This window comes from Danaus plexippus, chromosome 26 (assembly GCF_018135715.1).
Source record: "Danaus plexippus chromosome 26, MEX_DaPlex, whole genome shotgun sequence".
Lineage (NCBI taxonomy): Eukaryota > Metazoa > Arthropoda > Insecta > Lepidoptera > Nymphalidae > Danaus > Danaus plexippus.
This window is the reverse complement of record NC_083554.1, coordinates 1,890,442-1,903,663: the sequence shown is the minus strand read 5'-3', so window position 1 is coordinate 1,903,663 and position 13,222 is coordinate 1,890,442. Positions and strand designations below refer to the sequence as shown.

General features: G+C 31.0%; 1 protein-coding gene across 1 annotated transcript; it reads left to right on the top strand.

Moving 5' to 3' along the window:
- Positions 1-8,069: 8,069 nt before the first annotated feature.
- LOC116774247 (fibroin light chain-like) lies at positions 8,070-12,415 on the top strand. Its single transcript, XM_032666905.2, has 7 exons — positions 8,070-8,176; positions 9,815-9,903; positions 10,063-10,258; positions 10,888-11,031; positions 11,510-11,607; positions 11,870-12,014; positions 12,104-12,415. The coding sequence occupies exons 1-7, from the start codon at positions 8,129-8,131 to the stop codon at positions 12,197-12,199; spliced, it is 816 nt and encodes a 271-aa protein (XP_032522796.1). The 5' UTR covers positions 8,070-8,128; the 3' UTR covers positions 12,200-12,415.
- The last annotated feature ends 807 nt before the right edge of the window (positions 12,416-13,222 follow it).

Below are 13,222 nucleotides of genomic sequence, written 5' to 3'. Positions count from 1 at the left end.
ATATTGCGATCAGTACGACTGTGACACCATTTGTACGAATCGCTCTCCGGCTAAATAATTTTCAAAAGCGTTGATAATATGACAGACATTTTAAATTTAACAGCTTTCATACACGAATATAATGAGTGATAGAGAATTTCTGGTCACATCTTTGTCCATTAATATGTTTAAATGATAAATTATTTTTATTTAAATGAAACTAATATTTTTAGGATTTTTATTATTTTAAAAAACTACATAATCCCCACGTTTCGGTTACTTTTTTAGCAATCGTGATCACGGGCAGACGGGATGTATGAAGTATGTAGTTTTTTACAAAAATAAATGCAATCGTAGTATATCCGAAAAATATTAGTTTCATTTAGATGAATAAAACTCGCGAAAATCTTAGATCTCATTAATTTATTATTAGTTTTATATCAGCACAATTAACTATTTTTTGGATATATTTTAAATTTTTTTTTTTGTTAGTGATTCGTTTCTTCAGTTCCCTATGCTTGGTAACAATTTAGTTTAAAATAGTTTTTATAATTTCCTCGATTAATACATATTTAATTTAATACACTTTTTAATACTTTTTTCATATTATTAGTTTGATTTTTTATTATATAATATGACCTTAGTATTACTGGCAGCTATCATGCTATTTGCTGAAAGAAGAAATAAAAATTGCCTGGTTTTCGACATTTTTTTTTAAATATAAGAGCAACATTATTACTATAAAAAGCAATATTATTAATTTACTTACTTAATTTATTATAGGCAATCGTTATATTTTTTATATTCTTATATTTTTTTATGTAATTCTTTGCATTATATCATACTTTCTACCTTATAATCGAATTAAATTTGATGAAATTGCTATGCTTGTCGGTGGTTATGAGTCTTCTAAATCTTGTGATAAGTTATTTTTTTTTTTCAGAAAAAACATTAGTATAACACTTCACTAATGGCCTCTTTTGACTTCACTCTCCCCTAAGTTAAGATTTGTTGTTTATTAACGTAATCAAAACGTACTTTCTTTAAACTAAATAACGTATTCCACGAAGAAAATATTTCTGATAGTCTAAATAAAAACGGCCAATTAATCAAAATTACGAAATCCGCCGAGAATCGTAAAGTATTAGAAATAATAAAAATTCTCATCTCACTAACTTAATATTAAAGATTGCTTTTCAATGAGTTTCGTTGCTCGATCCGCCAGTGGACATAAAATTTTTGAAGTAGTGTAACATACTAAACACCTTAAAAGTGAATCAGGATCAAGACACTAGCACGAGATGTGAGTCGATATTTTACACGACATATAAAAGAATAATAAAATTTCTCGGAAGATCAACATAGAATTGAACAAAGTTTTAGACTAAGTGTAGTTTTGCCGTATTCTGTGCCACGTTTAAGTTAAATCGAAAGAGTTCTAAGCTGTAGTATTTGGTGAAAAGCGTTACCTTTCCTGTTATTGTTTAAGGCACGGGATTGGTCGCAGTTGCAGCGATTTAACGCAATTTTTACTGTATGTACTTTTAAACTAATATTCTTGTGCAAACTTATACTTGCTAATTTAAATGAAACTAGTATTTTTCGGATAAACTACGAGTGATTTATTTTTGTATAAAACTACATACTCCCGACCTTAAAATAAATCACGCGTAGTTTATCCGAAAAATACTAGTTTCATTTAAATGAATAAAGTTCGCGAAAATCTTAGATCTCATTATACTTGCTAAGTACTATGAATTAAGAACACTGCCTTTTCGTGATTGAAGTTTTTATATTTCTTGTATATATACAGAGATGTTGTGGCTTCACTGATAGCTTTTGAAATTGTAATGTTTATGTAACGGTTAGAAAACAAAGATTTTTACTACATTTATTGTAATATATTTATATAAATAACGAGATGAAAGAGATTTATTCGTCACTCTATATTAAACTTGTACACGCCTCTTCCATTATCAAATGTCAAGCTACCTTCATAAGACAATTTGTTTACTAATATTCTCATATTTTTATCTTCCTTATTTGATTTCCAAATATAAAAAGGCAACTAGAAATAAAGCTGGTAACATAAAGCAATTGCCAAAAAAAGGAAATTCGGTAAATATTAATGCTCTAATAATGAAAATAAACATGTTTATAGTTGTTAGAATGGATTTAAAGATATTGATTTAGATAAACGTATCAGCTTATCTTAGAATTAATTCAATGACTGTTGCTACGCTTAGCAAATTTTATATCTCCGATAGCAAAATCCTATTCACTTCTTCTGACTTCACTTCAACTCCTTTTTTCTTCTGTATCTCATCTCAGGATATCGACGCTTTCAATAAAACGTAATCTGTAATCTGTGGAGTTTAACTTAGTTAAATTTTTCATATTTTTTAATTTTTCTTCTTCGAGAAAACTTTTTTCATAGTCTCTGTATCCTTTAATTTAATTGCCCCAATATAGATTCAGTCAACGTAGAATGTAATTGTTTACTGTAGGATGCTTTACAGCTTTTGAAATGATAATACAATCATTTTGGTCAACTGTTGCAAGTTGAACTTCCTCACAAGAACTTGTATCTTTAGTTTATAAAACTCAATAAATTCTAAAGCACGTTTCGGTTTATTTTGCATGTTACTTAGGAGATTTTTGTACATAGGACATTTTTACATCCCATTAGCACTAAAATAGCGCACATTAAGTCATGATTCGTCGCCGGCACTGCTAAAATTTTATTCCAAATGACTCTCAGATCAGGGTAATTTAGAGACATGAGGTGAAGGGACCGAAAAAACTAGCTACATCTACGGGAGACAGGGTAATCAAACTAATAATATGAAAGTTGTATAGGCTAGTGGGATGTAGGGTGCTCCTTAATACAGGCCAATACTCGCGTCGTCGCGATAAGGTTTTAGAATTCATTTGTGAAGCGGTTAGTCTTTCAGTAGCAAGAGCGCAAAAAGAAATAACCACAAACCAGCGATTAATAGATTTTGTGAGAGAAGGCACTAGGGCTACAAAATCAAACCACAAGCCTTACTCTATCATTTAAGCGGCTTCGGATTGGACTATAATGATGGATACGTATGAAAAACAATACAAAACCCCCGAGGATATTTGTGCATCGGCCTCCAGACCAGACATATTTATGTATTGAGAGGAGCTTGGGTGGTGTAGGTGAGCGTTTAATGCGGGTATGATAGAGTCCCCTTCAACCTACACCTAGGTCGCAAGTCCCAGGTAATTTTGAAGCTCCTCTACTTGTAACGCATGGACCTGGCATGCGCACGATGAATCCGTGGAATGCTGAGTTGTTTCGTCTCAAATAATGAACTGACAATTTTTCCACTTATTCAGGTTTTTTGTAATATTTCCTAAGTTTGTTATTCATATTTTCAACAGTGTTATTGTAATCTTCAAAAATTGAAAAAAAAAAAAACTGACACTGCCTGAAGCGTTACTTGTCTTGGGTAATGAACACTCATCATTTTGCTTTCAATAATTTTAAGCTTGTGTCTATTAAAGGTAACTTCGACATTTTTAAATAAAACTCGACTCTGATAATGGCGGATCCATCTATAAAGCCAGTCTATGAGAGCAATGTAAAGCTTACAGCATAAAATATAGTGCCAAAAATAAAAAATATTGTTGGACTATATACATTCAACTAAGTTTGCGTGCAGTCTTTTTGTCAAATTTCTTGCAGGGAATATATATTTTATTTTATTACATATTACATTATTTAGTATATTATTGTATTTTATTTATAAACTTATCAGTAATATTAGGTATCAGGATTCATAAATCCAGCCTACGTGACAATATTATTATAAGTGCCACTGACGTCACATTTCGATCCGCCAGTAGTGTAGCGTTTTAGAAACTTAAAACGGAATATGAAAATTATTATTTTTAAATATTGAAAATTTATAAATAAAGATTACGTATGATTTTATTTTGGTTAATTTTTGTATCATATAAATATTGCCTGTAACTTTAAGTTCCTCGCGTATGATTTGCAGCAGATTTATCATACTATCTCCTGGATGCATGAAAAATGATGAAGTTTTGCGTTATAAATAAAAAGTCTATCAGCGTGTTTGTTCCCTATTAGTTACAATTTGGAATTCTTTAAGGCAAAAAGAATAGTCTTTTATAGAACTTAGTACGTATCATCTGAGGCTATATTCCCATTCACTACCAGGTTTAATAGTCACAAAATAAAAGCTGAAAATTGATTTATTGATATCTTTCAAAAAATAATCACTTTCCACGAGAAGTTGAACACAAACTACAATGATGTTATCCACTTCAGTGAACACCTGTGACAACAAAGTTATATTGCGCCATCATTACGTATTTTATGTTGATTGTCATTCACATCAAACGACATTTTAACTTTGTTACTAGATTGTATTGTTTAATACTCGATCTCTTAATATGATACTCATCTTAATGGACACTTAAAGATTTTTATCGGGATGACAACTTAAAAAAGGTTGTTGTAAACAATTAAAAAAAATTTGTGATATTACTTTATTTAAGCGAATATTAGGGCTCAAAGTATTGGTGGTTTATTCCTTGCATTTAAACGCAGACATTTTATATAAAAATTCTAAGTATAAAAAAATTTATTCTTGTTTTAGTGTTTCATCAAAAATTTCGTAACGTAGCACTTTTTTGCTAAAATCTTTTCAGATATTGGCATAAAATTTTTAATAATCAAATTGCTGTACTTCAAATATCAAAATTAGGTGATGTTAGGTCAAAAAAGCTTTACTTGAGCTGGCTGTGAGATATCCATGATCTAGGCTTTTCGTTCGCTAGGCTCCATTCCTTAGTCACATTTCACGTTTCACAAAAAAAAAAAAACAGCATGAAACGGTAAAGCGAAAACTTTGTATCCCATTTTAAAAGAATAATTTAATATAATATCTTCATTATTACTTATATAATTTAAAATAAATAGTTAATATCATTATTATAACTATGAATTCGTTACAGTTTGTATTGATACTAAATATGAAACATTGAACTGGAAATAATGAATTAATTATAGTCAAACGTTGAATGTTTATAAATATCACGTTAAAGGAATAGTCGCTCGTGAAGACAGGTACATACCGAGGTTAATCCGCAAGGCTATTGGAATTGGAAAATATGCCAATTTCAATAGAGAAGATGGCTGGAATCTGTCCAAAACCTGGGACCCCGTCCTTAAAAATATATAAGTCCTTAAAAATATAAAAGTAAGTGTGTACGTACATGTAGAGACGAAACCGCTTAGCATTCCATAGATACACAGTGCGAGAGGAGCTTCAACAGCGCCTGGGACTTGCGACGCAGGTGTAGGTTTAAGGGGACCCTATCTAAAGCGCTTTAAACGCTCAGCTCCACCGATTATACGTATAACATGCATAAATGCGATTATAATGAATTTTTCAAAATATTTTTCAATGATAGACCAATAATTAATAATTAAAACTTCATCGAATAGATTTTCTTTGAACCTTTAAATAAGTTTGAAGAACGACTAATGAAAATAACTAAATTATTATACTCACAGTACTTACGAAACATATAAGTCGGATATTAAACTATAAATATTTTTAAACATAAAAAAAATATAATAAAATTTGAGAGAATTTAATATCTCTATTATTTGGACGCGACAGATCTCCATCCTAACATCTGTTATCAACATCATACGAAGCGCCTTGGAGTTAGAGTGACCATTATATAATGTTTTTATAGGATTTAGAACAATATTATTTATGGAATATGGTTTGTTTTCCGGTGTCATGATTTATGCCTTATTTCTGATAGGCTAGTTCCAATGGTGTTTTTTTATATTGCTAGCTATTCAATTTTTTTTGTAAAATAATATGCAAGTCTAGACGGGCAGATAAGGCTAGGTGAGGTAGCGAGTGTTATCAAGAAATCAGTAGTCACTCCCATATTCAACCCTTAGATAAAGGCTGTCCTGACGATAAGTTCGTTACGACTGACAGTGAAAACAAACTGTCACAGAAGATATCTGTTTTTCGTTTAGAATAAAACACTATTTCATCGAATATAGGGATATATCACGAGGTTTATTTTAAAGTTATTTGATTAAATATAAATTTGGTTTTCCAAAATGTTGATATCATGGTCACCCTACCGAAAAATATTTCTCATTCTGTTATTCGGAATAAACGTCTCGGACAAAGCCTCTAACAACTGAACTTAATAAATAATTTATAAGATCTTCTTATCTTCCCCCGCAGGCTGATTTTTTTTGGTAAATTATTTATTGAAATCTCATGAATCAGGATTTGTCTGTTGAGTGAGATTGTCACGATCGATCTGTTAGAAATTAATCTCTACTAAATACAGATTTACTTTGGTTTGTAATTATTAATAGTTAAATATTATCATTTTTTATGTGTCATGAGAAAATTTGAATTTTTTATGTAAATATGACGTCAGATGTTAGCTTACTAATAGTCTTGATCAAGAAACGACAGAACAAAAAAATTGGGTTTAAATTATATTGAATGTATATTAAAATTATAGGATTTTTTTATTTACAAATCAATAGATAAAGTGTAAAATTTCCTATATGTATTTATGAAACAAATTTTGCATATGCATAAAATGTTTTTATATTTTCCCATTTCGGTATATGCAACAGTTTTATCCACGCATGCATCTCATAACATCGCAAACACCCCATTTGCTATGGAAGACTCGCTGGAAACAAAAGATTTTCTTCCACATTTATCTACAGTTTAAGACCACGTTCACATTACATAAACAGACTTTTAAAATAGTTATTTCAAAAAATCTTTTTAGAATATGTAGAAAATAAATTAATTTATTTTCAACAGATACAGAGTGTGTATGTTATTTTGTATGTCCCTAAATAAAATTACCGTAATAATTTTATTAAACATCTGTGACTACAGAACAATTATTTGTTTATAAACTAAATTAAATCGCTTCAGCCTATGAAAACGCTAAGTTAATGAACCGGTCACACGTTTAACGTATTTGACTTCACAGACTCCGACGAAGTACAAATGTTTCATAAATCTGAAGGATCAAGACTGAAATTGTTTTGTTATAAAACATCTCTCCATTGTTTCACTCCCAAATATTTATTCTAATATGTTTTATCTACATTTTTCAACGAATGTATGCGGTAATAACATATAATTCTATACATATATCTATTATATATATTAATTACTAGAAAATTTTGAGATAAATGGGACAGGAATTAAATATTCTTTATGTATTAACCAATCAAGTATATAGTGTTTATTTTGAATTGTATGAAGTCACTTTATATACTAATATCTTTTATGCTTCATATAAATAATATTTGGACACCAGTTACCTTTCAGCGGAGAGGTGATGGGACAGTATGGCAACACAAAATCTGGTGGTTCTAAGCTTCGTAAAATATCATGTGTATTGGAAAATTAAAAACACGCTCGTAAATATTATAGTTAATAAAAGAAAAGATTCAAAATAATTTCTTTCCTACACAAAATATCAGTTAACGATCGTTATTACTTATTTTTTGTACAAATATTTCCGCTTTTGATGATAATTTATAATAAATTGTCTGAAATGAAAATAAAGACTATGAAGAAGTATTTTTATGTATTTCAATGTAATAAATACGCCGAAATTTTTATTCATCTCGAATGAAAATGTAATAAAATATAAAATTTCCATATATATATTAAACCATCAATAAAAATATGTGCGATACACCCTGTGTTTTCTACACACAATTCAAACACGTTTTATACGTGTATTAACAAATGACGTTCGAGCGAAGAACATCTTAATTCACCAATTGTTCAACGTCGCAAACAATACAATGACAAAACAAAAGCGCAAATTTAATTACGGGCTTTGTTTGGAATCCATTTTGTATTACTTATAATTGTTTTATGATATAGCCATACATTTTCATGCTTTATCCACATACAATAAGGTTTGAATGAAGTTCAATCGATTACAAGTAATTATGTTTGTTAACTGTATTTGTTCAGATGTGATTTTATTCTTTTTGTCTCTATTTTAGTATAAATACATGTTATTTTATCTTAAACTCGTATAGTTAATACCGTTGGGTCTTTCAATGACCTGCACCATGTTGCCCTTCGTTTTGGTATTTCTGTTCGCCCAGGTGAGAATTTCAAAATTTACTTGTTATGCAATGAACTAATTAGCTTTTGGTAATTAAAAAATTGTATTAGCTATAAAATGAGATATAAAACAAATGTTCATATTTAACAGATTCGAAGTATTTTCGTGTGTAACTAAAATAATTCGTTTAAATAAACGTCGACCTCTCGCGTGGATCTCATCAATAACCTTGTATTGACATATTTCAAAATACCAACTGAGATATTTTATTCCATTACGATATGATAAGTACTACGTTTGGGTTTGACTGATCGATCACGATATATTTAGTCGTGGATCCAGCATAGACATTTACATATAAATCTGTTTGCTTTTATATTACACGTACTAGGTGTGTTATTAAATATATATATATATTTTAATTCAACTATAAATATGACTGCTGCGTTTAAAGTTAAAAAAAAAACTGAAATATGTATGAACGTTCATAATAAAATATGTTTCAGTTCTGTTACAAACGGAATATAAAATGGCATTCGGTCTGGGCTAGCTTAATTTCATTTGTAGCCAGCGGACGTTAAAGTGAAAGGGGAATCTGTATTCCCGTCAATCGCTGCAAAACCTTTGAAATGTTTACGTTACGTTTACTAGATAATTGCATCTCGGCATCCGAGACTCAAAACTGTTGGATTGTCAGAAGCAATACGTTTGGGACTACAACTGTCACAGCACTGTTAGCGAACGGTCACGATTTGTTATCTGTGATGCTTTGATGTAATCTCACAAACAAACTCATTTTATGAAATAACCACTGCTATATTTTATAAGTACATTTCCAATTGATATTCTTTTGTTATTAATTGGATAACCGAACACTTCGGTTTTTAGGGCAATTGTTCTGAAATATACAATAGAGTATTATTTCATCAAGCAACAGATGTAAAGGATATGAAGAATAAAAAAAAAAAACATTTTATTAATTTTGACGAAATTTTTGTAACATTTATTTTTTGTTGAAATTTTTATATTTATTTTTACGATTTAAATTTTCCGTAGAATATAACGTTTACAAGTACATGTAGTTCCTTATAGAAAAATTTTGTTGCTATAATAGCAATCAGACTATTATTTAAAAAAAAAATAGCTTCCGTCAGAATTTACTTAATTTAATGAATATTAATACTATTAATATTCCGTAATATATATTGATTGAATACAGAGCTGTCTTTGAGGTTGTTTACTAAAATTTTACGTCACTAAACCCACCCACAAAAGCTGCTAATCCCCATTAAATAACAAGTGATTTAATATACATTACGCTACGTTAGAACGTTGCCCCATACAAAATTTAACAGGGTATCCAAATCACGCACTTAAAACTATAATTGAAGATAGGGTTGCGGTTCGTAGGAAGTTGATCTCATACTATCCCGTCTGTGACAAACGAAAAATGGAATCATAGCACAGAAGGAAATAGAAAACGTGGAACACATTAAGTTTAATGGTTTATCTCATTGTGTATGCTGTGTGAATATAAGATCAGCCGTCATATGAACAGAAGGCTAATTTAATGCGTACTTCTAGAAGATTTTTTGGTAATATTTACAGCCGGATATGCAAAAATTAATGAAAATATGATAGTTAATACCTACATGTATGGTTTTTGGTATGTTTTCAGAGCACATTCGCCTTGCCAACAGCACTCGTCAACTTCGTGGACGTCAATGAAGCAAGACCAGTGATTGACAATGGCCAACTTGTCTCCAGGTAAGTACACACTTAATGCTTTCTAAAAAAAAAATCCAATGTGATTGTATTACAATAAAGAATAAAAAAGGAATGTTGCTTTGTAATTCAAGATGGCTTGATGAATTCTACGTTTTATTCTAATCTGTGGTAATATTTTTAATTAATTTCCTACAATAGAGCGCTAATCGACAAAGTCTTCGAGCTGATCGATGGAGCTGATATTCCTTTGTACGCTCAAATGATGATCCAGAGCGTCAATGACCAAGCCAACAGTGGTGACGCCGCTTCCCAGGCCTCCGCAGTCGTGCTTGCAATTAACGCTATCGCTGAACTTGCCAATGGCATCCCTGGTGATGCTTGCGAATCTGCAGCTGTACGTACTTATCTAGATTAAGTTGAAAAAAATACTTTATTTCCAATCAGAATTAGTTTGGTTTATTATGTTCTTGGGGGAGAATAAGAAGTTTAGGAGGATAACTGTCACCATTTTTAGAATAATCTAAAGAATTTATATCGCCTAAAGATCCTCGAATGGCGACTGGGTAACACCTAATTACTAAACGTAGCTTAGGTAGACCACTCTCTTGATGGATCGCCAACCTTCTTTCTGTGGCAGAATCTTGTTAGTAAAAAGGCACAAGACCGGGACTCGTGGTAGAAGTTGGATAAGATGATGACGAAGAAAAAGAGAAAATAAATTACAATTCTTAGAATATTGGTGTTCGTTCGTAAGTGGGCTATCAGAAGTCTTAAGGTTCTCCGTATTGCTATGTTAATGCTATCGTTTCTTTCCTATAAAAATTAGAGTGACACATATTGATGACCTATAATATGTTCGTGGGTAACTATTGCCACTAATCATATGGAGAGTTACTTTGCCTAATAAAATATATCACTTATATATCTTGCGATGTGTTTTTAATAACACATGGGCAGTTACTTTATATTCCTCATAAATAATATTGGTTTAACATGTTATCGTGTGTTTTTAACATATTATAGTTAGTCAACGCCTACGCCTACGCCGTCAGCACCGGAAACAGCGCCGGTCTCAGATCCGCTCTCGTCAAATACGTACAACGTATCAACGCTAACATCGACGCAATAGTGCGACTTGTCAACAGCCCTGACTCCGTCCGTTACTCGGTACGTGTTTTTATTATAAACAGCGTTTTTTACGCCCCAAAAATCATAAAGAGATATTCTGAATGTTTCTGTTTGTTCAACAATAGACGAAAGAATATAATGGTTATGAATTTCGATATCCAAAAAAGCAAATATCCAGATGCAACTGTTATATCAAGCCTTTGTTCTCATCCATCATTCCAAACTAAACACTAGGATGGCCATGAATTGCATTCTCTAGTGTCGATCAAAAGTTTTCCATTAATCATAACAGAGGGCATTGTCTAACTGAACATCGGTTCATCCTTTATTGATATCTATCATGCTATGTGCTAATTGATTGTGTAAGAGAAAAGAATGGAATTCACATTTAAATTTGTTAAAATACAGGATAAATAATCCAAGGGATCATGTCATAGAAATCGTGCGCTAATTTTCAATTGATCTATGTAGAAGCAATATAGTTTATAGTAAAAATAATTGTTGTTTCTACTTGTAGTCTGGACCACGGGGTAACTGTATCGGCGGTGGCAGAAGCTACCAATTCGAGGAAGCCTGGGATGACATCTTGAACAACGCTAATCCGTTCCAAATCGGGTATGTTATTAAAATTTAACAATTCAAGAATCTATCAGCAGTCGCATTCAATGTTATAATTTTTAGTATCATTGAATATTGTCAATTATATCATTATTTTCAATATGAATTATTTCTTTGCAATTATTTTTTTGATGTTGAATTGACAGGCGTATTATTAATTTCATTCCTTGGAAATCTTAATTTTAAATATTAAAAATTTCGTAGTATTTTTTTTATATCTATTTGGCGGTAGTTATTTATATTGTACTACATTCTACAGTCTCCTCAACGAAGAGTACTGTGCAGCTAAGCGCATGTACAATGCTCCAAGCGTCAGGAGCAACAATCTGGCCGCCACAGTAACCGCTTCTCTCAGCCGTTACGTGAATCAAATCGGCCAGAACGCCCTTGGACCACTCGCTGAGGTAATTAAATAACTATTCGATGTTTAATTACATATATACATATAAAATATGATCATAAATACTTATATGCACCGTTATTCGTTCCGCAGTTCTTGAGAGCAGCCGCTATTGGTGGAAATCTAAACGTCAGCGCTGGAAACGCCAAAGCAGCACTCTCCCGAGCTCTCGCCAGTGTACAATACTGAAGACCTTAATTCATATAACCTATAATATCACATGCTAACTCAAACAACGCAATAAACCGGACATTTTTTTTATATATTGAATATATAACAACAGTTAACTATAGAACTTTACCGTGACATTTGAAATAGATAAATTTATTATAATGTAAATATAATATTCATATAAAGACAATGTTTTTTATTTCGATTCAATAAATGTCATCATTGAACACAGCATCTTTTATGTTTATCTTTTGCTACCTCGATGTTATCACGGTTTAAAAATGAATATTGATTCGAATAAACGATATGAGGAGACGGAGAGTTAACTAAAATAATCAGTTGGAGGCTGAAACTATTTGAGTTAAGTGTTTACGATAAAATTACACACTTCGTTGGATTTTAATACTGTTACGATTAGTTTGGAAGTTAATGAAACTTGTACGGGTTGCGGAGCAGTTTTATAAAGTAGCATCATAAAACAAGAAATTCCGGAAGAAATGATTAAAGTTCGATACAAAGCGAACTTTTGGAAACTTAAGCATTGTTTATATCGTGTTTTTATTGATGGTCTCATAGAGTTGATTGATTTAAAGTTAATATGAGGATAAAAATTACACTGCGGGAGTTAAGATAAGAAATTTTTGTGTGTTTATTGTTTTTAAAGCCATTTTTTATTTCTTTATTATAGCTGTAATGATTTAAGTATTTTTGAAAAATAATAAATGAATATGGTCGAATGAATTAATAGCCTAAACTTAACTTAATCTTCAGTCAAGATAATGGGATTCACTGAAATAAAACTAGTCAGTCGTCTCGCCTCCGTGATCACGGTTGCTGCAAAGTAACCGAAACGCTGAGAGTATGTAGTTGAACTAATTATAAAGGGGTAGTAAATCCGAAAAATATTAGGTACACTTCACTCAAGATGATGTAAATAACTTTTACGAAATTATAAAGTGCACTCAAAAGACAAAGATAGGTTTCAAAATGTTTTTATAGCTTCGATTTATTTGACTGTAATTGTTACTTTAAGTAAGGATA